This window comes from Tripterygium wilfordii, chromosome 14 (genome assembly GCF_013401445.1).
Source record: "Tripterygium wilfordii isolate XIE 37 chromosome 14, ASM1340144v1, whole genome shotgun sequence".
Taxonomy (NCBI): domain Eukaryota; kingdom Viridiplantae; phylum Streptophyta; class Magnoliopsida; order Celastrales; family Celastraceae; genus Tripterygium; species Tripterygium wilfordii.
Window position 1 is genome coordinate 9,884,927 of NC_052245.1, and position 25,670 is coordinate 9,910,596.

A 25,670-nucleotide genomic window follows, 5' to 3' on the forward strand; every position below is an offset into this window, starting at 1 on the left:
CTATTTTGAGATCCTAATACCATCTAATTAGGGAGTTCTAGTATCTTAAGTAATGTAATTGTGTTTAAATAAGTTAGTTTTACTCTTATGATTGTCTTTCATTGGTTTTATAGAAAATATGATTAAACCGACAAAATTAGAAGCTCTCGGGATTGAAGAAAAGTTCATAGAGATGAAGAATTGTCCAGACACCTTCATTGGATGTTCGGATAATTGAATCAAAGGGCAAAAAGGTGAAAGAATTATGAAGCTACAGCTAAAAATGAAAATCATCACAAACTGTCCAAACAGATTTCAACCGTCTAGACAGTTAAAACCAGAGGGTTTAATTGTCCACACAGATTTCAACCGTCCGGACAGTCGCCCGATTTCTGCATTCCGAGAATGATTAATTGAGCTGGGTTTTTGGGTATCTCTCAAATGTAACCAATGGGAGAAAGCTTTGTAAGGGTAAATAGGTCATTATACTTGTAAAAGAGGAGAAAACCCTAATATTGGGGGACTCTCTCATTAATTCATCTCCTCTCCAACTTCTTGCCTCCATTGTTTTCTCTCTACTTCTCTCTCTAAGTTTTTCTTGGTTTTTCGTGATTTTGTTTGTAAACATTGATTTTCATCTATAAAATTGATGTTTATACCCATTATGATGAGTGGCTAAGTTCCCTTTCTAGTTTCTAGTCCCAAATGGTGGATGCTCGGTTTCGATTACTCAAGGTATGTTCAAAGAATCGTAGTTTCGATTTTTCTCTTTTAATTTCGTGATAGTTGTGTGATTGGATCTATGGAAATGACATATTGATGGTATTTTCGGATTGTCTAGTCTAGGGATTGCATCTAATGTGTTTGATTGAGAATTGTTAAACCCATTGCATGATTTCCTTAATTAATTGAGTTTTCCATTGCATAGCTATTAATTATGTGTATTGATGATGGGGTTTTGGGTTAATTTAGGAATGTGCATGGGAGAGTTATGGTTAATTGATCTTTGAGTGTGAAACTAGGGTGTTAGCCAAGCCGAGCCCCAAGGGGGAACATTAATCCATAATATTAGGTGCTTATCCCTTTGCGTTCATCGTAGATTAAGAGACTCGATGGCCTACATGTATGAATTGAAGTCTTATATCCCAATTCTCTTTGCATATGCATGATTGATAGTATCACACAATGCATTGTGTATGGTTGTGTGTGTTTGCAATGATACCTTGAGTATGAGAACCGAGTAACCACCGGGACGGACTAGAGACTAGGTTTTTAATTAATTGTTTTAAATCCAATTTGTGCTTACTTTGATTACAAAATCGCTCATGCTACCGAGTCATTCGGCCCATTTCTTTTACTTGCTTTTATTTGATATTCATTGTGTTTATTAGTGTTAGCTAGTCATTTGCATATCATTCACTTCAAATTTGCATTGCTTCCTCGTGGATCGAAATTTGCATTGCTTCCTCGTGGATCGATACCGGACTCACCGGTTTATTACTTGACGATACCCTACACTTGGGGTAAGTACACACACACTTTGGTGTCGATCAATGACGATGTTGGTAATGAATTTGGTTGTCTTCGTTCTCCGACTATGTAAGAATTACTTGTAGTGTTTGCTCAATCATCATCTCTGCGTCTCGACATGCGAGTGGAGAAAACTCCGAATTTGGAAAAATAAAAATTAATAAAGCTAATATTTTTATATTGTCAATTTACGAAAAAGCACGAAATAATTATTTATTTAATCAAGCACTCTAGTTAAACACCTAAACGCTAAACTGTCCAGGGGAAGAGACAAACAGAAACTGCAATGGAACTTGAACCCGCCATGTCACCTGACCCGGCTAACACCGGTTGGGGGCCGACGGTATGGACTTTTCTCTCCAAGGTCGGCAGCGATTCACCGCTCGTGCAATGCATCACAAACTTCGTCACCATGGATCTTGTGGCCAACACTCTCCTTGCCGCTGGAGCCTCGCCCGCCATGCTCCACTCTCTAGAGGAAATCCCCGATTTCACTCCACAAGCTAACGCGCTCTGCATCAACGTCGGCACACTCTCGCCTGACTGGATACCGTCCATGAACGCTGCCGCGGAGCTTGCTTCCAAATTGGGGAAGCCGTGGGTTCTTGATCCTGTTGCTGCTGGGGCTTCGGGTTTTCGAATGAAGGCTTGTTTGGAGCTTGTGGGGTTGAAGCCCTCTGTTATTAGGGGGAATGGGTCTGAGATTATAGCACTCTCCAAGGCTTCCGTTGGAAACACCAAGGTACTTGTTTTATATTCTGTTATTTGAATGCCCCTCTATTGAGGGCGGGGTTGGGTACAGGCAACGTGCACTAGCCAAATTTTTTCTAAGAATATTTTGGTCATTGTGCGTCTATAAATATTGATTGGTCGAACCACGTAAAATCGTTTGTCTCTTATGTATGATTGATTCTGGTCTTCGATTTCTCTATTTTTCCACATCAGTTATTTACTAATCGTATTGAGCGCTAGAACGAGTACTTGTATCAAAGAGAATATATTTGCTGCTGATGGACATAGGCAAAATTTGTCGAACCACGTAAAATCATTTGTCTCTTGACTCTCTTGTGTGTAATTTGATTGTGGTTTTCGATTTCTCTATTTCCCCGCATCAGTTATTTGCTAATCGTATTGACAGCTAGAACGAGTACTTGTATTCAGAGAGAGTTCTTCAATGAGATTATCTTCGCCGCTCATGGATGTAGGCAAAATTAGTCGAACCACGTAAAATCATTTGTCTCTTGTATGTGATTGATTGTGGTTTTCAATTTCTCTATTTTTCCGCATCAATTATTAATCGTGAACACATTGGGTTGTTTCTGCACAACAAATTATAAGTCCACTAAAGGATCTAGCTTTGACTCCTTTACGAACGAACAGGTGCATGTCAAGTTGATAATAACCATAAAGTTGGTAGATTTGCTTAACATGAGCTCCTTCTTTGCATATCGTAAGCTTTTGCTTTCATTTCATTGTTATAATTTATCATCATTTTAGGGCGTAGACAGCTCCCATGAATCCATGGACGCAGTGGAGGCAGCGAAATCGTTAGCTCATACAAGTGGTTGTATAGTTGCAGTATCAGGAGCTGTTGACATCATTACTGACGGGGAGCAGGTAATTGGTGTGTATAATGGGGTATCGATGTTGCAAAAGATTACTGGAACAGGATGTTCAGTCACTGCTCTTATTGCTGCCTTTGTTGCTGTTGACCCATCACATGCTCTGGAAGCAACAGCATCAGCTTTGTCCGTATTTGGTATTGCTGCTGAGAAAGGAATGGACTTGGCCAAGGGTCCTGCTTCGTTGCGGATGCATTTGATAGATTCTCTGTACGGGCTTGATCAAGATGCTGTACAGACTTGTGTAAATATCTCCAGTCTTTGATGGAACAAAGAATCATACACGGATAGATGGATGGTATGTTTAAAAAAATCCCTCACCTACTGAGTTGTATGTCTTTCTATTTTAATCACTATACATCTATTTTGTTAGTTCTGGGTGGAGGATGTATTAAAAACCCTGGATATATTTGAGGTGTAAACTTTGCCCACACTTTTGGAGAATAATGTTTGATGAGCTGCTTAAGGATTGACAAGTCCTCTTTTTTGTTATGCAATATTCTAACTGTGTCGCTTATCAAAAAAAATAATAATCTAACTGTGTGACATCTAATTGAAGGAAGTTGCTCAAGAGAGAAATAAAAAGTGATTGGAAAAAGTTGTTCTGGATGGGGCATGTATGTGTGTATGTGTGTGTGCATATGTGCAGGCATCTCCTTCCCATATAAATTTCACCTTTGATCGGAGTTTCTTTGGTACCATTTTTAAAACATCGCAGCATGTTATTCATATATAGAATATATCTTGAACCCTTTATTTATTTGGATGTGAAATGCGAATGATGAACTTACATGTGTCATTTGGTAAGACAAGAAGGAAAATTACATTCAAGTAATCAAGTTACAAGTATAACAAGTTACGTACCTTAGTTTGCGCTGCACAGGAAGAATAGGAAGGATATTCTGATGTACTTGTACTAGCAAAAGGCAATAACTCAGCAGCAATAGCATATTCAAGGTCCCACTGACATGATTGTGTTTCTGCCCATCTAATACTCAAGCTTGGCAATTCAGTGAAGTTTGGATATCCTTGAGACTTTGTTCATAGTCATCGCCTTAATCACCAGAGATACCATTGGGTTCTCTCTATGGATTTAGATTAAGCTGTTTCTGTTCCAAATGAATGCTGAAGAGAGGAAGAGAGCTCTTCAAATACTCCAAACATGCTAAGGTTAGTTCTTTTCCTTTGTGCTGCATTCATTTTTGTATGGACTTTGGTTTCATCTATCCTGCAACTAGTGCAATGGCTCCTCCTGATAACCTCCCCTAAGGATTGCAGCCCTGCTGAGAGTTTTGACTTCCCTTAGGATCCATTGCAAAATTGCTTCCTTAATGCATATGATGTTAGATGTTATGCTTGATTCATTTCCAAGGTGCTGTTGGTGTGGTTCCAGAGCTTTCAAAATGTTTTCAACTTGCTTCCAGGGATGCAAACAATTTGGTATCCTCTTTGTTTTCTTCTTCCTTAACTCCTATCAAGTATCATTATGCATAATGTGCTCCAATTTGTCCCTCCCTCCCTCATACCAGTGCTTCCATTCCCTTAAGCTACTTTCTGGTTTTCCTAATGTATCCTTCCCCAGCCCCCTTTTTTTTTATTGAAATTATTCTCATTCATCATATTCTTCTCAGGTATACTTGTATTTTTAAGAGATTCCACCTTTATGTTTTCCATACCATACTACATGCAACAGTCATATTTATCCAGTTTTTATTTTCACCAACTTCAAACCTGTTTTTACATGTTTGGAGGAGCGAAACAGTTTAATTATAAGAGGGGCACCCAAAAGGTGCAAATAAAGGAGAAGAGATACAAGAAAGCTGCAAACTTGTATTCACTCGAGATAATGTCCTTCAGCTTTTAATCTGCTAGAAATTTAGTTACTCTTGGAAGTGGTTGATAAGAATTCCATATCACAGTAGCCCATAGACAATTTTGTCCTGTATAGACCACCATGGGGGAAATCAATTTTGTCCTGTATGTCCCATTCAAAAAGAAGGCATTGAGGATGGATTGAATTGTATTGAGTTTGGAAATCAAGCTTTTGTTCAACTTCAGTTCTGGTGCATACATATTACATAGCATGTTCTCTAAGTTTCAGTGTGTGTTTGTTTTTTTTTTCTTTATTCATATGGCATAACATGAGTCGAGTTTTATGAATCCTTGATATGGAACTTCGTAGCGTAGAATATGGAGATCTGCCTACTCTGAAATTGGTATTTTTGGTATTCAAAACATGCCTAGATTTGCACTGGTTCTTTCTTTGTGGAGCTTTGTAGAGAATCACGGGCTCGAATCACCTTGGCATGAGAAAGGTATTATTAATTTTTTGAGAAGTCATTAATGAGGGCTAAGTCAGCTGTACAAGAATCTGGTTCATTTGTAGTTACATTTTCTAAGGTAGATATTGCATCACGTGGATGAAAGTACTTGAATATTATGCAATGTTGTTTATTCAGGTGGAGATGTAAATATGCAATCCGCAGAGGATGGTGAGAAAAATAATGCAATCAGCAGTTTTTTTTCCACTTAAATTCTTGTGCTTGCTGGTCTAAATTTCTTCTTCGTGTTTGCTGTTATTTTTCTCCAATTTCTTTGCAGTAAACTCAATGTTTGATCGTATTCCGTCGGATGTGGAGAGAAGGTTTGAGATCACAAGTCACAACACCACAGGCCGGCTAAGATGGAGTAAGCAGAGGCAACTCAAATGGTGGTGACAGAACAAGATTTTTCAGTTTTGCCATTACCAAATTACAACAGGAAACTGTAAATGTTCTTTAGACAGAAGTACAATGGAGAAATTGGAATGTTTTGATTCAATACAAGGAAATTGACAATCCGCTGAACGTTGTCGTCCTGCGATTTACATTTGCAGGTTGCACCTCAGTTTGCCACTGTCAGTAGCTTAGATGGATAGTAAGCCTGAGCAATGTCTCTGCACCATCTGTGGCGAATTGACCAGGAGGTATGAGTGCTCGCAATTCTGCAAATCCACAAGCATTTTTGAACTTCCCGGTGCCACCGGTGATGGAAAGACGAGACATGGCGCTTCCTATCTTGTATATGCCATAGAAATTGAGGCTATCACCATATTCACCTCCTTCAAACATCGCTGTAAATGCCATCATCTGTGTTGTTCCGCCTGCTGAACTTGCCACATATACTCCTTGTGCTTTGCCCACAAACTGTGACCCCAATTCAGGACTAGAGGTCAGTATGTCATCAATCACAGTGATTGTTCCGAATCCTAGTCCTAATCCGTCAGCTCCTAACAGTGTTTGAGGAGGATTACTTGATTCCCCAGCAAAATTTGTACCAGCTAAACCAGTACCTAATGGTATTCCATTGATGCCATTCACAGTTGGGATGGCGCCATTCGCGTTGGGGATCGCTACTCCACCAGTAGGCGGAAGGAACCCAACTGGCTTAGCAAAGGGTACCTGGCCATTGTATATGTTCCCCAACAAGCCGGTCACCGGTCTAGACGTTGGGCTGCTGCCCCCAATAATGTCATGCATGTAAAGCTCCATAACTGGTTCTCCTACAGTAGCTGCTATGGAGTCAGCCGCGGCCAGTGCCATCGACACATGCGCTGAAACAACTAGAATAACCAAGAACATAAAAACTGATGATCTGCTAACCATGTTGAACATGTCTGTGTTTCTTTTTCTTATTTGGAATTGGGAGTTCTGACTGGGTAAGGATACAAGATAGGTATCTTCTTTATATAGAAAGGTATCAAGTTAAATGAAGTTGTTGTAACTTTCCTGTTTATAGCAATATACAAATAAACAATAAGCCAAAGTAAAAGAAATATAGCAGAACTAAACCACTCCATGGTAGCTTTTGATGCCTTAGTCAACTACAAGTTGCCCGTTGGAGTTAGTACTAGACTATATGAGGAACTATCTTATGGTTTTGCCTTTCAAAGAAGAAATAGTGGGGAAAAAAAAAACAATGTGACTTTCTTCATTGGGGTGAGCGTACCTAACCAGGATAGTGCTTTCAAAAGCAAGGCCTTTACAGGTAAACTGTTGACTCTTGAACAAAGGTTTGATTGTATTTGAATAATTTGGCTAACCTAATTTTGGTTTCTCATAAGGTAATCTGGATTTGCTTACTCTAACGTATGACTCGTAATGTTTTGTTCTAAACAGTGTCCTCATGAATGCCTCAGTTTCTTGTCTTAAGAGGCTGCTGCAGTGGTTAAGAGATGCAGTTAAGGAAAACCAGGATGAATGTTTGCAGAAGATGCATTGGATCAGCCCTTCATTTATCATCTATGAAGCGATTTTCTTAGTCGAAATAAAGAAATGAATATATCAACTGAATAAGCAAGAAACACAAAAAATGGTGCTGATATCTGTCTGTTGCTTTTGACATTCAAATCTAAGAATTCTCAGCTTATTTTCTGTAGTCTGAGAGATTAATCTGGAAAGAAAAATGAAGAATATGAGAACGCGTTAGGTATTGTATTACCAAATGAGTTTGGTACTTTGGTACGACAAAGCTAGGTTGTAACTCTTTGCTCCACAGAGACTTCTACATCCATGACTTTGTTCTGTCTCACAACTGGGAAGATCAATTTCCATACTGCATAATATAAAAGGAAGACGATGAGAAGAAAAAAAAAAGAAGCCATTTAGTGAGTGTTCATCTATAAGATTTATGATTCAAAGAAAAATAAATAGTTATATCATGTATTTGAAGCTGCAATCTACTTACTGTATATTGAAGCTGCAAACCACCCACTGACAATTTTCACCCATGTACTTGCCCAGCCAACATCGATACTCCACCTGATTAGAATAGCCATTAAAACAGTTCTCATGAGGCGAGTGCTTTTACGATATGTGATAGATTGGGAAGGAAATATTTGTAATTAGGCTTACTTTCTTGCAGAGTCTCGTAGATTCCAACTAATGAATAGCATTGCACAGTACATGGCCCCCAATGAGAATATCAGGTGGAACAATCCATATTTATATGGAATATCGTCCTCCAGTTTTACTTTATCTCTGCAAAACTGGCAGCATGACAACTTTTAGATAATGCCTTACTGAATAGAGTCATCAACAGAAGAGAGAAGTTCACCTGAAAAGATTTTGAATCGATCCCTGTTGAGAAGGTTGCCATTACAATGGCACCTAATGCAATTAAGAATCCCTGGGGAAAAAACAGGAAAAGTATAAAATTTACAAGATAAAATTTAGAAATCCTTCAAAAATATTAAGAGATCTATGCAATGTTCTAACCATTTGAAGCATTTAAGTACAAGAAAAAATATGAAAGATACGGTTTTGGTGGAAGTCTGGAAGAACATCTAGATATGTGAAATTTCTTGATGTCTTGAGAAAAATAAGCATTTCCTTTGTCCTCAAGAAAACAACTTAAGAGCGCATTCAATCATTTAGAGAGTCATACATTCTGCATTATATAGATTTACACTTTCAAAGTTCTATTAAGTTTAGGTGAAACCTTGGACACTGGCAAATTTATTGAATATTGATAAAATGATTTCTCAACAAGGTTCCTTTCAAGTTATAGTGCAGCACTATAAAATTGTTGTCCATAGTCCTACCTTTAATTATAGAAACGGACTTCTGACCTAAGATTAAATCATTGTCTACGAGTTGTGGTGGGGTTTTACATCTGAGTTTTCTGTAAAATGAAAAGTGCATGCTTTCGTTGGCGTTATCTACTAGCTTGGTGTCGGAGAATAAGGCCTTGTTGGTGACAGTGAGTTGTGAAGTTACGAGGGCATAAAAGCAGGTCAAATTAAAATAAACCAAGGATCGACTTAAGAAAATCAGACTATAAACTCTGGAGAGACAGCAGTTCATAAAAAGAAAAATTTTATAAGTATTGTGAAGTCTTACAAGTACAGTGCTCCAGTCAGTATGTCCATCCACTTTATGTTGTCTGTTGCAGGTCTCACTTGCAGGTTCACTAAAAGGCCATGTGAAAGCAACCCCGAAAATTAGCTTTCATATCTGATCCAGTACTCACATTTAAAATAAATAAAAGTAGAAGCAAAGGAAATGATACTATGCCGTGATCAGTTAATTCACTCGAGCAAAAAAGCCTGTTGCACTGAAGTTCGATGACCAGTATGTAAAAACCAACTACTGTTTAATCAAAGAAGTGGAAACATAGATAATATAAATTCTACTTAAGAATGTCCACGCAGAACATTATGGTAGAAATTTTAAAGGAAAGGAAAGAAAAAAGTTGAGGAAACATTTGAATCATATGTAAGGTGTGAGAAGGCAGCTATAACATTCTACTTGTGTCAGCATGATAAACCACATTACACAAATTCTTGAGTGCTTCAGAAGAAGGAGCTAGTAAGCACTAAAAACTTAACGATATATCTAATATATCGAATAAATGTAGTAGAAGCCTTCGAAGTCTAACCTTCTTATAGCAGACCAGCAAAGGTAGACAATGTATGAAGCCATAATTCCCGAGGATAAAAGACCTCTATTGACCTGCATTTATGCAGATGAGTTCCGAAAATGAGGTTTTTATAGCAAACCATGAGAAGTCTTATAAAAGTAAAGACTTAAATAGGAAATTAGCAGATTGTAGTGCACAAGAAATGAAAATATAATTGCTTCATGATCCGGCCATCTCTAAGCAGGAGAATAAGCAAAGAAAAGATGTCACTCACTTTCAACTACAAACTTAAGCTCAATTTTACATAGTTGAACTGCTTGCATACATTGTACATTCCATCATCCTGGCTCTCACTGAACAATTACAGCATTTGGCTAGTCAGTATGTTCCCATGTATGTTATTATGTTAACTTGGCCATTGATAGGTTATTTATTCATTCATGAAGGACGCAGGCTCCCTTGATGAATTGGTTGGTTATTATCACTCTTTTCTTTTGGTGATTATCAACATAATCAAAAGCTATCTTGGCTGAACAGGTAGCACCATGAAAGATGGAAAGTCCATGAGAAGGAACTTAAAGAGAGCATACCTTCGAATATAAGGATATACTCATCATCACTGTAAGCAGAACTGCGGTCCATGAAATGAAAAATATGTTGAGAGCACAGGAAGGTTTTGGTACATAAAAGAAGTAAATCGCCACAATTCCACATACAGAAGCAATGTAGAAAAGCGTTGACGTGAATAATCCCAGGGAACAACTGTATGATATGGAAGAAATATATATCAGTAAAGAATGGGGTAAAGGCCTTCATAATCAATTTTGCCAGAATAACTTGAAATATTGCACTTTGTCATCCAAATCAAATTGATGTCATTATCTCTGTAGATTCATGAAGTTGAAGTCACAGTCACATATTTGAATGGTCTTAATCCAATAAACAGAATGTGCCCCTCATGATGAATGTAGGGTTTAAATTATCATTTCTGTCATCTCAGAAATTATCAGAGTACATGCACCTCCAGTTTCTTATCTACAAAGCCTTTCATATCCTTGCACCATGCCATTCACTATGCAAAACAAATCCACATCACTCCTGTCATGGAAGTTGCAGTCTCTCCCAAAAGGAGATGTCCGCCCCACCTTGATGTTATACAAAAGAGATTGACAATATTTTAGAAAAAAGCTAATCCATTTTTCCTGATGCAGCATGAACCATAAAATAGGATTTTGTATCATGACTTTGAGAAACTATATGATTCCTTAATTTTTCACTGACATTTACAAAAAGATAATTGAAATACGTTTAACTTACAAAATGGCATTTTGATCCAACTCCTATTATCACTTATCAGGACCTTAATACTGATCAACCGTGGCACCAGAGCTAGCTATTGGCTATGATACCTTAATAACGTATTTCAAGCTCTATTTTAAACTCATGCTTAATATGGTACCGAATAATATCAAGGTCTTTATAGGAAGAATAACCTGTACTTTTGCTTCTTTGACTCATCAGGCATCCAGTAGTCATCCCACCATGCGACAAACTCAATAACACTCACAAGTTGGAGAAGCAGAAAAATCCTATAGAGTGTAAATCACAGAGCAAAAAATGACGACATAAATCTAAATTGAGAATGAAGAATCAGAAAAGAAACTCATCGGCTCTGCTGTCAATTTTGTTTCCATCTCTTTGCAGGAATTCAATACCAGTTGCATATATGGCACACGAGCATTGACGAATGATATACTAACATTAACCAACAATATAAGAAACTATGCTCTCTTTTCCTTGTTTACATCCTCGGTCACTTTAATGTACTTTGCTCTAATCATGATAGTTATTAGCCAGTACATGGACCTCCAACAAATAGGTACCCCTCAAAAGTAAATACACATGTTGTTATTGACAACATTTCATCATATATCCATATAGAACTCAACCTAAACTATAAAAATATTTTATCTTTTTAACTTGAATAACTCAATATCACAGGGTGTCGTACATCTCAAGTATAGAAAACCCCCACATAATTTTTCTTCCAGAATCTCCCATAAACTTACCATGCTGATTGCATATCCCAAATCTGGCTTAAATACAAGTCATACCATTAAAGTGATTTCTTTGATTGCCAGTCCATCCTAATCTGGCCTAAGTAGACTCACACAATCTGCATAGCATTAGCAGTCCATTCTAATCATGTAGGAGTCCAGTATCTGTTTTTTTGTTTAGAATTTTAGCCAATAAGTGATTTCTTTGATTTGCAGAACTATATGCCGTGATGGAAGGATACTCTACTCTATCATTAATATTAATACTAAACTTGTTTTGAACTGAACAGAACATTAATACTTGAGTTCATATAAATTATTTCAATGACTCACAATCTATAAACGCAAATAGAAACACATGACTAAAGAATCAAATACACAGTAAATATGCGAGCATTTGTAAGAAGCTGTTCAAAAATATCCTTCATACCAGTATTTAACGACACCTAATGAATATAATTGCTGATTAAATTAAATGTACATTAAAATTGGATCAATTTAATTTGACATTAAAAAAATTAATTGATTTCAATTTTCTTTTCTTCTTTTGGTTGCCTCTGCTATAGGTACTCGATAAAAATCAACCAAAACAAATAAAAAAAAGAAGATAAAAAACATTACCCAGCACCAACACGAGCAAATTCACCTGCGAGAAAGTAGCTACAAGTTGGTTAAGATGTAGACGTTTCTTTATTTGTTGTTGTAGCAAGCCAAGAGGACTTAGTTAGCTTTTAAGAACTAACAAAGGCATAAAATGGAAGCTCAAACTGGAACCTTCAATGCTTCAAATTTATGCGTGGACCTCTGTCTCTATGTTAATTATTGTATAGAGCTCTGTATTAAAATGTGGTGTGAACTGTGAAGTATTGACTTACCATATAGTTGAATGTAGTCCGAAGGAAAGAAGAATGGAACTGCCAATGACAGAATCAACAGGAAGAACTTCACTGTCCACCACCTTGAATGCCAATTATTGCGAGCTTCATATAATTTGCTTGTACCAATTGTAGTGAGGAGCATAATAAAGAAAAATATCTGAGTTTAAGGTCAAGAACTAAAAATCTTAGAGAGAAAAAAGAAATAAAAAAATTATAGATAGCTTATATAAAACAAGGAGGACAATGCAATTCACGGAAACCCTCCTCAAAAAGTAAAAAATGTAATTCACAGGAACAAGCCACTCCATCACATTGGTAATTTGTTATCCTTGCCATCAGGGAGTTGATCTAAACCTGGGGTTTTTACTCTTAGCCACTTCGGGCAAGCAAGTGTGGGAGTTGGACTAGTTCGATTCTCATTTGTAATTTCCGAACCCTTTGCTCAGGAGTAGCATGTATTTGAGGTAAGTAAAATGGTTTAGTTTATTCATAAGGATCATAACAGGTAATTGGTCAAAGAAAAAGGATACAAAGCATCCTAAACTCACACGAAGAACTCCCAATGTCCCAAAGCATTCTATTCCCTCAGCGCCACAAGATTGAAGATCTGCAAAACAAAAATGTTCAGCATAATAAATACACATTTGAAGTTCCAACTATGTCTACTAGTCCACCTATTCAGAGTCATCCTTATTACATATTAAGGCTGCACCAAAGAATGCAAAGAATAAATTTATCAAAAAGTGTAGCATGTCTAAAGCTGTCCATGTACGTATAACTCAACATATGAAACTATGAATGTATACAACAAAATTTTGAAGTTCAGGGCAAAAAAATTACTCACATTGAAGCTGAGGCAAAACCCTTTGTGCATAATCCCGGAAAACCCAAGCAAAAAGACTTGTTAAGAGGAAGACAATGCCATAATAGTAACGGGCTCGGAGGGACTTCTTTTCTGCTTGTGACCAATCAACCCTGTTTTGCTCTAATGAACCAGGAACAGCCTCGGCATTGATGTGCCTCACAAGTAATGCACTCATTCTGGAACAGTTGAATAGCCGATTTAATCAATTGAAAGGAAGTCCATAGTGCTACCTATCAAAATGAGTGCAGAGTTCCCTGTTAAGCAGATTTTCCAATAATGGAATGGGAACAGTCATTTGTCTAAAGAGAAATAGCAAAGGTATATACGATCTAGAACTAGAAGAATAGCCAAAAAGATTAGACATTAGGGAATTGTAAAAAAAAAAGGAAAGAGATCTAAAAGATCTTTTTCCTAAAACGTATGTTTGGCCCCTTCCCTCCGAGTAAAATCTTCTTTTTATTTTGTTTGCTTGAGGCAATTCAAAGATTAGGAGTCATAATCTGAATAAGAATTTTTATGGTCTGCAAGATACCATAAAAATCAAGAGGAAGCTCCGCAGAAACTATCCAGTTTCAACTTCAATGTGTGCTACCCTTAGAATATAACCAAACTAAGCATCGCAATGGGCACTGTGAACACATCAATTTTAGCAAAGACAAAGTATAAAACTAACTTACAGCTATTACCAATACAGCCAGTGAAAATCTATAGCGCGTTTAAATGAAATATTGCCACCTCCATACCGATCAAAAGTTCTTAGAGGCATTAGCGCAAACACCATTATGGTTGTTATATTAGCAATGTAAATTTACAGAATAAAGTGACAGTGCAAACAAACAAATTCTCAGTACATACTGAGAAACTGGGTTTATGAAGCATAGTATTAATTGCAACAAAATTGTAGAAAGAAGAAAGTCTAAATGTAGGAGACTCTCACCTTACTTTCTTGGTTTCATAGTGCTCTTTGACACTCCTCAGGGAAGAATGGATGAATAATGCACTTGTAAACAAGTTTTCACTCTTTCTTCTCTGCTTATTCTCTTCTCTACAAGCAAATAAGCAAAGAAGAAAAAGTCTTAACTTATGAACAAAAAATGCATTATTAACTGCATGTGAGGCTGATAACCGTTGGATCCTGAGACCCATTTGTTCCATTTTGGAATGCCTCCAAGATTAGGCATAAATTACTCGTTGCAAAAGGAGCTAAGGACCCATTTAAGTTTTTTTCCCCTATTTCTTGTCCTATACATATATATATATTCGATATTCTTCCCACCTTTTTGACTCTCTTAAGACAGCTCATCAGGCCTTGTCTTTTCAAATCCAATGTCTTCTTACAAAGAAATGAAAACCCAACAAAACATTCATAATTCATGCACCTATTTCTTCTTCTCAAGAAAACACTCGAAACAAGTAACAAATGCAGCAAGTAATTCCAGACGAAGAATTCAAAAACAGAGAAGCAACGTAAGACAAGGGAGTCAAGGCTGATGGGTCCCCCCACCCCATGCATTGACAAATTGGACAAAGACAAACCCCCTCATCACACAATCATCCAGGCTTCTAGAGGCCGTGTGGGTCCCAAACTTACTTCTTTCACGCGTAGTGTAGTGACCGTTACTGTATAAAGAAAGAGGTGGCGCGTTCTCATGACTATTTTGAAACCAAGGCTTAGAGAGCAGCAATCATGGTGAAGGGAAGTGCCAATTAAATAAACAAGTTAAATAAATGCTAAATACCCTAAACAAGTGTTAAACTAACTAGCCCTAGCAGTCTTAATTTGTTCTCATTTGCCTTTTTCCTTTCTTTTCTTGAAAGCTTTTTGCCCTACAATATTAAAATAAATAAATTATTTTATGTTTGGTTTAAGTTGGCAAGAAATAAGGGGAATTAACTTGTCTGAACTCATAAGTTTACACTATTTATGTTTAATCATACTTGTGAAGAATCACAATAATAACACGAAGATGATCATTATATTAGTTGTGCGATCCATATATTTACGGATTTTACGTAACAATCCCAAACTTAAGTCATAAATCAAAGTGTGTCATCCATATATTTACGGATTTTGCGTAACAATCCCAAACCTAAGTCATAAATTAAGCAATCCTGCTAAATAGCCCAATGAAATTGGTCCCAATTCTTCCCAATCCCATGTGGCATGCCACACGATCAATCCACATCAGCATTTCACTCCTATTTAAACACTACCTATCAGTTTCTCTTTCTTCTACCTTCCATTTTCTCTCTCCTCTCTTTGTTCTCTCTCACTCTCACGAAGACCACCCACCACCACCAACCAGAGCTCTCCCGTCCGGCCATCGATCGGACCTGTCGACCCACTGAACAAAAGCGTTCGACCCCTACGATCATTCTTCGACCCTCTATCACACCCATTGTCGCTCGTATAGTTGGAAAAAAGAACCCAAAGAACGGAGGTCATCGTGGCACAAATCGAGTCGATCCAGCCACCTCCAACGACGTCTTTGGCAACTGACCCCATATTTGGACTCCACACGTCGAGGCGCACCTTACCCACACATTTTTCGGTCGAAAAGCTAACGAAATCCGACGACCCGAGCAAAATACATTGTTTACAAAAACAATGTAATTCGTCGTGCACGAGCATTCAACCACCTCTAACGTCGTCTCTGGTCACCTCCACCTCCAACAATGTCTCTGCTACCTCCAACAATAATGTAATTTTTGTTCTTGCTTTCTTTTTGCATATTTTGGAAGATACACAATGAAAAACAATGTATCACTATGTTTGACAACTACTTGAATGAATATGCACAATGTATCTACCTTATTATTCTTTGTTGGTTTATGCTTTACATTTTTCTCCATCTTATATATGTCTATTCTGGAAATGACATTGTTTTGGAAACAATGTAAAAGTATTGAAGATTACATTATTTTTGATCAATTTGGTTATTTACATTGTTCTGAAAATTTGACAATTTACATTTTGCTGGAAATTTGATAATTTACATTGTGCTGGAAATTTGGCAATTTACATTGCTGGAAATTACATTGTTTTGATAAATATGGCAATTCACATTATTCAAGAAATTACATTGTTTTGATAAATTTGGTAATTCAAATTATTCTGGAAATTACATTGTTTTGATAAATTTGATAATTTATAGGCAAAAAAACAATGTAATTTCAATGTTTGTGTGCAACAAAAACAATGTAATCGAATTTTGTATGCAAAAAAACAGTGTGTATAAAGACATATGAGAGAAGGTGGAAGTAAGAGAGAATATGGAGATAAAAGAGAGAGATTTGGTTTTCAAAATTTGAATAAAAGAGAAGTGGAAAGAGAAGAGGGAAACTTAAATTTCAAATGTGTTTCATCCATGTAAGCATGCTTTCCATGTCAACAAGCTTAGGTGGCAATGCCACATGTGAGTGGGAAGATTTGGGACAAAAAGTGTTGGGACAAATAACATTTTCCTAAATCAAAGTTTTGAGTTAAGCTAAAGAGCGGATGCCCATATTGAAATCATGATGTCACTTGCCAACATATTTAGAGAGTAACCAATTTCTTGATTTCGACGAACAAAAACAAAAATTGTGATAAAATTGAAACAAAAACTAACCTCTTCATAAAAAAAGTTGGAAAGTAGAAGTGTTTTGATAGAGGTGATTGTGCACAACGGGCTGGACTATTGGTCTATTGAGCCTCTAAACAATAATACAATAATACCAACTGCCTCCATCAACGTAACAATTAAATGCAGATCCCACATACCAGTCAAAGAAATCATAAAAATCATACAACCAAATAGATCATGCCAAAAAAAATATCATGTAATCTCTGCAAGTTAATCAATCCCGCAAGCCTTCTGGCAGCTTTTGTCCACCGCATCTTGCAGCTCATCCTAAAACCAATAATTAGTATTATAAGCATAAAAACTTCAAACCAAGATAATTCAGATGGAACCTCTAAACAATAATACCAATTTGTTTAACCACCTTGAATGCATTTTGCACTGGCAGTAGAAGGAACAAACCCCTTTCTCTCCTCGCAGTTTACTGCAATTAGGTAAGAATATCATTAACCAATGCAACTAATAAAATAGGAAAATATTTGAGACATAATTGTGTCGTTCTACGTAATAGAACAGACATAACAAAAATTCATTACAGAACCAATTGAAAGCCCCACCATCAAAGCAAGTGTGCAAAATCCAACATTGTGTACCGATCGAGAGTAAGTTTTAAGCCCAGTTCAAAATCAAGAGCAATAAACTGCACATAAAAAAACACAGAAGGGCATATAAGCATGTCAAAGCTATCCCATTCCCAAGTGAAAGTATGGATTTTCATATCTGAATTGGCTACAATAGGTTATGGAGAAAATTGAAATAAAAAAAAAAATGTATCATGACCCTTACCTGGCAAAATTCCCAAACCAAGTTCAGGCCCATTTGTCGACTTCAAAAAGCTAGAATCACAGGCCCCACAAAATAAGACTTCTAAATCATCCATCACCCTCCATCCATAACCCCAAAAGAAAAATTATCAAAACATACATAAATAAATGTAAAAACACCAACCTTGCCAGAGACAACGGTCAGTTCCCCCTTTTGTTGCAGGTTACCCGAGCGAGTCGGAGGCTATAATCCTCAACTGGGTAGTAAGCACCGGTGGCAAGTAGTAGGCCTACTTCCAAAAAATTAATGGAGTTAAAACTCTGGTAGAGAGGGAAGGAATCGAAACCCAACACGACATCATAAACTACCGCAATAATTCATAAAGAGATCAAAATCGACCCAAAAGAAAGAACAATCGCGGGAATCGTCATCTCTATCAGGACATACTCACCCGGAGAGAGTGAATCGTGTATATGAAAGAGAGAATAGTGAAAGACCACGCGCACAAAAATAGCAGGAACCGCCCTAATAACCTGTCAATCGGACGAAAATGGCGAACAAAAACATACGGAGAAAAAGGTTTGGGGTGTGATTTCGAGATTAATTGAATGCCTTCTTTTTATCAGGCATTAATTGAATGCATCTTTAAAGTTTGAATTTGAATGTTGACCTATGTATTATGTATTGACTATGTTACTTAATTATTTGACATTTTAGATCATTAGATATATTGTTCTATCTTACTATATGATGCAAACTTTAATTAGTTTTGTAATTTTTTTTAGACTTTTTTGGGATGATCATATTTTGATTTTGATTTTTATTTTTTAACATTAAATTTAATTATAATATTTTTTATCTTTTAATTTAATTCGTGGTTTAACCGATGACCCATTAATTGAACCAGTGATTTGGTCCTTTGCCTAGGTCAATAATGTCTGGGTCGATTTTAAAAACATTGGATATTTCATCCTCAAAGAATGCATTGTCAAACCCTTTTCTTTTTCTTTTTCTTTTTTAAATTCGGTTTCAAGTTTGAAATTTTTTATAAAAATTTGCTTGGTACAAGCTCACACTTATCCATCATAGTTTGTGACTAGGATCTTGTTGGAAAATTTAATCAAGATCCTCCTTCAGAAATATCAAAAATAAAAGGAATTTGAACACCACAATAACAACACAAAAAATTACGTGAAAAATTTTAAATCGACAAAAAAAAAACCCATGATTGTCAAAAAAAAATGTGAAAAATTATTACTGCCACTCTCTTGATCCTTTAGCAGCTCCTCTCTCACTGGTTCTCTTAAGCAACCTCTGTCAGCCGCTGAAGCTACACTTAATTGGCAATCTGATAATGTTGTTGCTCAGAATAAATTGCTTTTGAAGATTGCTGACACTCAGCAGACACTTCAAACCCTCTTACAAAGAAGAATCCCGTGTGGAAAAACGGTCCAAACAACTAAGTTACACATGTCGACACCACCACAACTATCACAGTTAATGTGATGAACAACACATTGCCCATTGTTTTGACTTATCTTGCACAAATAGTAGTCAAATGTTCGGTGTCATAATTTTTCTTTTTCTTTTTCTTTTTTTTTTTTAATCAATACCAATAATCTCCCCATTAATTAAAAAAACTTTCATAACTTATTCACCAACGATTATAACTCACCACACAAAGAATTGTTATAGTCCACCATAAAAAGTACACCTCCTCAAAATTCACCATTTTAATAATTTTATTTCGGCTCATGTCGAAAAACCTGTAATCCTCACGTTTGGCTTTCCCAAGAGTTCATCAACACTCTACATACTTTTCCACCACACATCATGCATCAATGCCAAACTAATGCTCGTGTGCAAATTTATGAACTTGCTAGCAGTAACACACCCTCTTATATGTCAACTTGGAGATCAACAACATGCTAAAAGGATAACGAGCCTCTTATGGAGAAAAGAGACTCACTGTCAGCAACAAATCAACATCTTCATCTATTGACTTGGAGCTTTTAGCCGACTTGCTCCACTTGACAAATTTTTTCTTCAGTTGCTAAGATTGTCCACACTTTTTCAACGCTTTGTGTAACTCGATTTAATTAACACAACTTTAATTTGCACTTGTCACGCGCCAATATTGATCAATCTCTCATCTAACTTCTCGAAGTCGACATCTGACATGTTTGCTTCAAGAATGCCATGTTCCGATATCAATTGTTGAGAAATTTAACCAAGATACTTCTTGAGAAATACAAAGAACGAAAGAGAATTTGAAATGGAGAATTGCAACACAATCAAAATATAAGAATTAACGTGAAAAACTCTAAACCGAAGTAAAAAAAATCACCAATATTATCAAACACAATTAGAAAAAAAAATTAAAAAAAATAATGTAAAAAATTATTACAACTATACTCTCTTGGTCTTTTATCAGCACCTCTCTCACGCTCTTATCCCGTGTGCAAAAACAAATTCAAGCAACCAAATTACACATGTCGACACCACCACAACTCCAACGATCAAAGTCGTGTACAACTTTTCCCACATCGCCCACCGTTTTTGACTTATCTTGCACAAATACAAGACAAATGGGTGGTGTCATAGTTTCTATTTTTCTTTTATCCGCATCTTTTTTTGTCCTTTTGGGTCTATTAAATATTAATTAGCAAAGGCCAAGAGCTAGATTGTAAACTATCTTATTGATTTGGTCAATTGTATTAGAGATGACTGACAACAATTCAATATTCAATACTGCAAGTCATCTTCCTCCTTAAATGTAAACATTGAATCCTGATAAAAAAAAAAAAAATGAAAACATTGAATCTGAAAGGGAAAAGTCATCTTCGGCTGGCCTTTAAAATTAAAACACCGTAAGCAAAATTTGACAAACAAGAACATAACTTCTCTGCTTTACCCCCCATCTCTGGAAAAAAGGAAGGAAAAAAATGGCTGAATCATTTCTGTATAGTGTTCCAGAAAACATTATGGGAAAGATAGCCTCTCTTGCACTGCAAGAAGTTTCTTTGGCATGGGGTCTTGAGAGGGACTTGAAGAAGCTTGAGGACAACTTAACAATAATAAAAGCTGTGTTACTGGATGCAGAAGAGAAGCAGGCACATAGCCAAGCGTTGCGCCTTTGGCTTGGGAGGCTTAAGAATTTTTGTTATGATGCTGAAGATGTGCTGGACGAGCTCGAGTATGAAGGCTTGCGCAAACAAGTTGTGAAACAGTACGGACACACCAAAAAGAAGGTAACACGCTGTAGATGCCCGAATCTACAATCGTTGAATAGTCTACGTAATTTATACAGAGGCCTTCTACAGTGGGATCCTGAAAAACAAAGCAAGGTTAAGATCAAAGAACTTGGGCACCGGTGGGGTACCTGCCAAAGAACCTCCGACGCTCAAGTCAGTCAACCGAAATCAGGTTGGTCAAAGCAAAGATATAAGAATCGTAAAGTGTCAATGCTAGTATGAAAATGGTGGATGCAAGATGCAAGGTAGCTGTGAAAGAGCTACAGGTTGAAGAAAGTGAGAAAGCTAAGGGTTTGAGTCTCCAAGATTGCGTATCCTGCTCCCGAGGAGGAGGGGGCCTTTTATAGTGGGTGACTTGCCGACCAAGGCTGACATACTGGGTACTATAGTACAACTTGTAGGCAGATACGGGAAGGTGGTGTCGACTGTCAGGACACGCGGCCTATTTTGGTTGGCTGATGTCAGGGTTGTACAATGGTCAGGCGGCTCAATGTTGCATATCAACTGACTCGGCGTGCTTGTGTCAGAGGTTGTATTTGTCTTATCGAGGCTAAGTCCGACATGTGATGGAGTCGAGTTGGATGATTGATACCTGAGGCGAGCATGATCAATGCTCGCCAACTGTCCATAGTGTTGATCGACTTGGACGTTAGTCAACTAGGGCATTGATCAAGTTGGTCGTTGATTGACTCGAACGTCGTCCGTCGGCAGTTGATGGCATGGAATGTCTTTGGTCTGATAGTCCGATGATGACTGCCCGAAGATGTTGGACGCCCATGGGCGGGCAGCTTTAGACTTGTTCTGATTGTGTTGACCGACTGGGTGGTTTGACCAACTTGGGCATTAATCGACTTGGTCTTGGACGCCCGAGTATGGGCTGCTTAGCTTGGGCGCCCGAATATGGGTTGCTTATGTGCTTTTGAACATCTATGGTCTTGTCCGAGTTGGGTTCGTCTCGCTCGATTTTGTTGGTCAAATTGTGCGTTGACTGACGTCTCAACCAACTATGCTAACTGGGTCATGCATTGATTGGGAAATTAGTCCATGACGGTTTTTTGCCACTACAGTTTGTCCCCCACTCTCGGAGTTAGACGAAGTCTGGCTGCGAGAGTAGTTCGTTGTTACTATTATGAGGTTTGTTCGAGTAGTCTTGCTGATTGACACGGAATGTTGCTCAAGTGGTCGCACTGGTTGACTTTCTTTGCTCAAGTGATCATGTTGATCGACTTGGATTGCTCAAGTGATTGTATCAATCAACTTGGATCGCTCAAGTAATCACGTCGACCGACTTGGATTGCTCAAGTGATCAGGTTGACTGACTTGGGTTGCTCAAGTGATCGTGTTTGACCGACTTGGGTTTGCTCAAGTGATTGTATTAATCAACTTGGATTGCTCAAGTGGTCACGTTGACCAACTTGGATCGCTCAAGTGGTCATGTTGACCGACTCGGGTTGCTCAAGTGATTGTATTAATCAACTTGGATTGCTCAAGTGGTCACGTTGACCGACTCGAATGTTGCTCAAGTGATCGTGTTGACCGACTTGGGATTTAGCTTGGGCGGCCAAGGTTGGCATACTTGGATTTGTTTCAATTGTATGTTTCGACGAGCATCATCTGTCTTAAAATGACGAGCAATTTGAGAAGTACCGACTTAAAATGGTGAGCGCCGTTGTAAAGTTGCGGACTACTTGAGTCAATGTTATACAAGATCAGGCATAGTAGAAAGTGGTGAGCCACATGGTCAGCATGGGATAAAAGATAAGGTGTAATAAGGCAAGGTATAAAACATAAGTCAATGTTTAAAGTGGTGAACAACCTGTGAAGCGCCAATGACGCGCGGCATAGGAAATTGCGAGAGTATGATTCAAGTTGAAATAATATGGAATGATAATTAGTGTGAAACAAAATAATATGAATTCGAGATGCAATGGTCGTGAATACAATGTTAACGTATTTCAAAAACATGGTGAGTTGTAAACAAAATAGAATGTGATCAGAAACAAAAAGGTGGCGTCCATATATGAAAAAAGAAAGGCAGATTCGTGTCCCGAGAAGCATGTCTGCATGTGTATAAGTGATGAAACAGGTTAATAAGAATTGGGTCTCTAAGGTTTAATCGATGGGCGGGCGACATTCATAAGAAGTGCCAATGATGTGCAATATGTTATGATAAAACAAACGATGTGTAATAGTAGAGAGGTAATACAATGGATGGGTGGCGTACCAAAGTGGTGGACTATTCAAGTTGTTTTGTTGTTTGGTGAGCTTTTAATGTATAAAATGTTTTATAAAAGAGAGAAAGATGTGTATACAGATGAGACAAGTTAGCATTGGGAAAAAGTAAAAGATATGTATATATAGACAATTGAATGATAAAGTTTATGGCGTATGATGCTGTCTGTCACTACAAGATGCAGTGATAAAAGCGTGACAAGAGATAAGATGTAATATTGTGAAAAATTAGAAAAAAAAAAGAAACGGGTGTAAGTTTCCAAGACGGAAGAGAAGACGTTGACGGAAACGAGGATATTGGGGGAGAAGGAAGTTGATCGCCCGCCGCTTGAGTTGGCGGATTCGAAGAGAGTGGCGGCGGATGCTATTCGAAGGGTCGAAATGGTAGTCAACGAGATGGAGGGGTTCAGGACGCCGGTCGCGGATGCTAAGGCGGGGGAGCATAAGGCAAATATGGGTGAATTGGTGGCTTTAGAGAAGTTGGAAGCGGCCGACCGTCAAAGGCGAGAGATGAATGTTACTATTTTGACTTTTTGAAAAGCGTGTGAGGTGGCGGTTTACACACACATATATATATATAATAAGATAAAATTGGTGTTGAAATACTAGACTTGAAGTTTGGCGAGCAAAGGCTTTTGGAGATCAATGTAAGAGATAGGGTAGCAATAGAATTTAGTTTTAAAGTTTAAACAATGGATGATGAGTGGTGAGCCACGTAAAAGAAGCGCCAATGAGATAGTGTGTAACTTTCTTTTAATGAAATAAAGAATGTATACTAGAGAAAGATTAGTTATATAATAACTAATAAGCAAGTTAATATGTCAGTAGGAATGGCGGCCAAGGTTGGTGGTGGGCGCCATTATATAAATTCAGGTATATAAGAAATAGTTAACAGTAAAAAATGTGTAAGTAAACAATTGAACAACTTTCAAGACAATAAATATATAAAATAATTGACATGCAAATGTAGCGGACAAACCGAGAAGTACCATTGACATGGCGTGCAAGGTGAAATATATGAAAAAATGGGATAACATGCAAGTTAATGAAACAGGTTAGTATGTATAATAGAGGAAGGTAAGCGGCGAAGCAGTACACAAATATGTATAAGACGAATGTCATATCGAATTGGGAGATAAAAATAATACTTGGTTTGGATAAAGACAAACTTGGGTGACGTTTGACGTGTAATATGTTCTAAGACTTTTAATGGGTAACATGTTATAAGATAAAAGATAAGTGTTGGCAGACAAAGCAGATTTGACGGTCAACGAAACAATGGAGACTTGGCATAGCATGGCGTTCAAAGTGTTCGTGTTCATTGCTTTTTAGAGAAATATAGCGCCAAACAATTGAAAATGAGTGTAAGACTAAACATACTTGTCAGTAGCCATTTAAAGATTAGTATCAACAAAAGCATTTGTGTTGTAGTGAGTGTCAATGTATATATAAAATTAATGCACAGAAATATTGAATGGTAAAAATAATAAAGATGTAAAATAAGTGGCAATTTAATAATGTAGTGTAGTTTAGGAGATATGAGTCGAACATTGGGCGATATCCGATGGTGAGTAGGCATGGTTATAACGGTTATAACGGTTTTATCATTGGATTTACTTCGAATGATCATGGTGGGACATGGAAGTAGCAAGGAGAAAGTTGACATTTTACGACGAAACTAGTTAGGATCTAGTCTTGTCGGCAACAATCTGAGAATGAGTAAAGCTGGAGATGAGGGGGTCGAAGAAGTTGAGCAAGGGACTAGTGAGGGGATCTCGACTGACAAGGCGCACGAGATGCTCTTGGCTGACGAGGCAAGCGAGATAATCTTAGTTGACAGGGCTAGCGAGGGGATCTCGGTTGACAAGGCGCACGAGATTCTCTTGGCTGACGAGGCGAGCAAGAGACACTTGGCTAGCATGGCGAGCAAGAAGATTTTGGCAAGCGATGATGCTAAGGCTAAGGATGAGTTCAAGGCAAATGACGAGGTCAAGAAGGTTAATCGTTTGCGAGATAAAGCCAAAGAAGTTAAGGAAGAAACGGAGAATTTGAGGAAGTTGGCGGCGGATGCTAATTTTGAAGATTAGACAAGAAAAAGTTGTTTGGAAATTTTTCTAAGTGGTACATAGTGTTAACAGTTTTGGGCGGCCGAAGTTCGACTTGTCAGACAAACTCACGTGCCACGTATCCTTTGTCCCTCAGTTTGGACGGAGTATCTTAATCAAAACCATTGTGATTATTGAATCCATTTCTTAGTCTTCGAGCGTCGGGCGTTCCTTATCTTAGGGCGTCGGGCGTCCGTGAGGGAGTTGGTGGTAGAGGTAATGAAGAAGGGTGACACTGGTGGTGGAAATTTTGGGTTTCTGGTGGATGAATCATATACGTTTGGCGATCGAGCTATAAAAACGAACGCCTAGACACTTAGAAAATTTTCATTTCAAATCGATTGACAGTACTAGTTCGGAC

General features: G+C 37.6%; 4 protein-coding genes and 1 long non-coding RNA gene across 21 annotated transcripts; 2 read left to right on the forward strand and 3 right to left on the reverse strand.

The window, feature by feature from the left end:
• The first annotated feature begins 1,741 nt into the window (after positions 1 to 1,741).
• Positions 1,742 to 5,970, forward strand: LOC120015235 (hydroxyethylthiazole kinase). 10 transcript variants are annotated; one of them, XR_005471718.1, is made up of 6 exons: positions 1,742 to 2,251; positions 3,007 to 3,429; positions 4,015 to 4,301; positions 5,376 to 5,446; positions 5,536 to 5,623; positions 5,733 to 5,970. XR_005471718.1 is itself a non-coding variant. In XM_038867547.1 (3 exons), the coding sequence occupies exons 1-2, from the start codon at positions 1,796 to 1,798 to the stop codon at positions 3,394 to 3,396; spliced, it is 846 nt and encodes a 281-aa protein (XP_038723475.1). In that variant the 5' UTR covers positions 1,742 to 1,795; the 3' UTR covers positions 3,397 to 3,429; positions 5,733 to 5,970. The 10 variants fall into 10 exon arrangements, 2 of the variants coding, with proteins under 2 accessions (XP_038723475.1, XP_038723474.1); XR_005471717.1 differs by having other exon boundaries at positions 5,591 to 5,623; XR_005471720.1 differs by lacking the exon at positions 5,536 to 5,623.
• LOC120015236 (dirigent protein 18-like) lies at positions 5,846 to 7,724 on the reverse strand. 3 transcript variants are annotated; one of them, XM_038867551.1, is made up of 2 exons: positions 7,611 to 7,724; positions 5,846 to 6,681 (listed from the first exon to the last, which is right to left on the reverse strand). In XM_038867551.1, the coding sequence occupies exon 2, from the start codon at positions 6,659 to 6,661 to the stop codon at positions 6,029 to 6,031; it is 633 nt and encodes a 210-aa protein (XP_038723479.1). In that variant the 5' UTR covers positions 6,662 to 6,681; positions 7,611 to 7,724; the 3' UTR covers positions 5,846 to 6,028. The 3 variants fall into 3 exon arrangements, with proteins under 3 accessions (XP_038723479.1, XP_038723478.1, XP_038723477.1); XM_038867550.1 differs by having other exon boundaries at positions 5,846 to 6,732; XM_038867549.1 differs by lacking the exon at positions 7,611 to 7,724 and having other exon boundaries at positions 5,846 to 7,265.
• LOC120015233 (probable serine incorporator) lies at positions 7,438 to 14,585 on the reverse strand. Of its 5 annotated transcripts, none has more exons than XM_038867544.1 (13): positions 14,273 to 14,576; positions 13,310 to 13,560; positions 12,996 to 13,072; positions 12,463 to 12,622; positions 12,209 to 12,233; positions 11,024 to 11,119; positions 10,121 to 10,292; positions 9,549 to 9,622; positions 9,011 to 9,080; positions 8,226 to 8,297; positions 8,024 to 8,157; positions 7,857 to 7,930; positions 7,438 to 7,724 (listed from the first exon to the last, which is right to left on the reverse strand). In XM_038867544.1, the coding sequence occupies exons 2-13, from the start codon at positions 13,503 to 13,505 to the stop codon at positions 7,642 to 7,644; spliced, it is 1,233 nt and encodes a 410-aa protein (XP_038723472.1). In that variant the 5' UTR covers positions 13,506 to 13,560; positions 14,273 to 14,576; the 3' UTR covers positions 7,438 to 7,641. The 5 variants fall into 5 exon arrangements, with proteins under 5 accessions (XP_038723472.1, XP_038723469.1, XP_038723470.1 ...); XM_038867541.1 differs by having other exon boundaries at positions 13,310 to 13,506; positions 14,268 to 14,576; XM_038867542.1 differs by having other exon boundaries at positions 14,268 to 14,576.
• A 2,499-nt stretch (positions 14,586 to 17,084) lies between these two features.
• Positions 17,085 to 18,227, reverse strand: LOC120015561. 2 transcript variants are annotated; one of them, XR_005471788.1, is made up of 5 exons: positions 18,170 to 18,184; positions 17,902 to 18,007; positions 17,740 to 17,789; positions 17,318 to 17,593; positions 17,085 to 17,223 (listed from the first exon to the last, which is right to left on the reverse strand). It is a non-coding gene; the product is annotated as an uncharacterized LOC120015561 (long non-coding RNA). The 2 variants fall into 2 exon arrangements; XR_005471787.1 differs by having other exon boundaries at positions 17,902 to 18,227.
• Positions 18,228 to 20,632: 2,405 nt separating this feature from the next.
• LOC120014208 (putative disease resistance RPP13-like protein 1) lies at positions 20,633 to 23,741 on the forward strand. Its single transcript, XM_038866127.1, has 3 exons — positions 20,633 to 21,076; positions 22,040 to 22,106; positions 23,469 to 23,741. Exons 1-3 carry the CDS (start codon positions 20,664 to 20,666, stop codon positions 23,739 to 23,741), a joined length of 753 nt encoding a protein of 250 aa, XP_038722055.1. The 5' UTR covers positions 20,633 to 20,663.
• Positions 23,742 to 25,670: the final 1,929 nt, after the last annotated feature.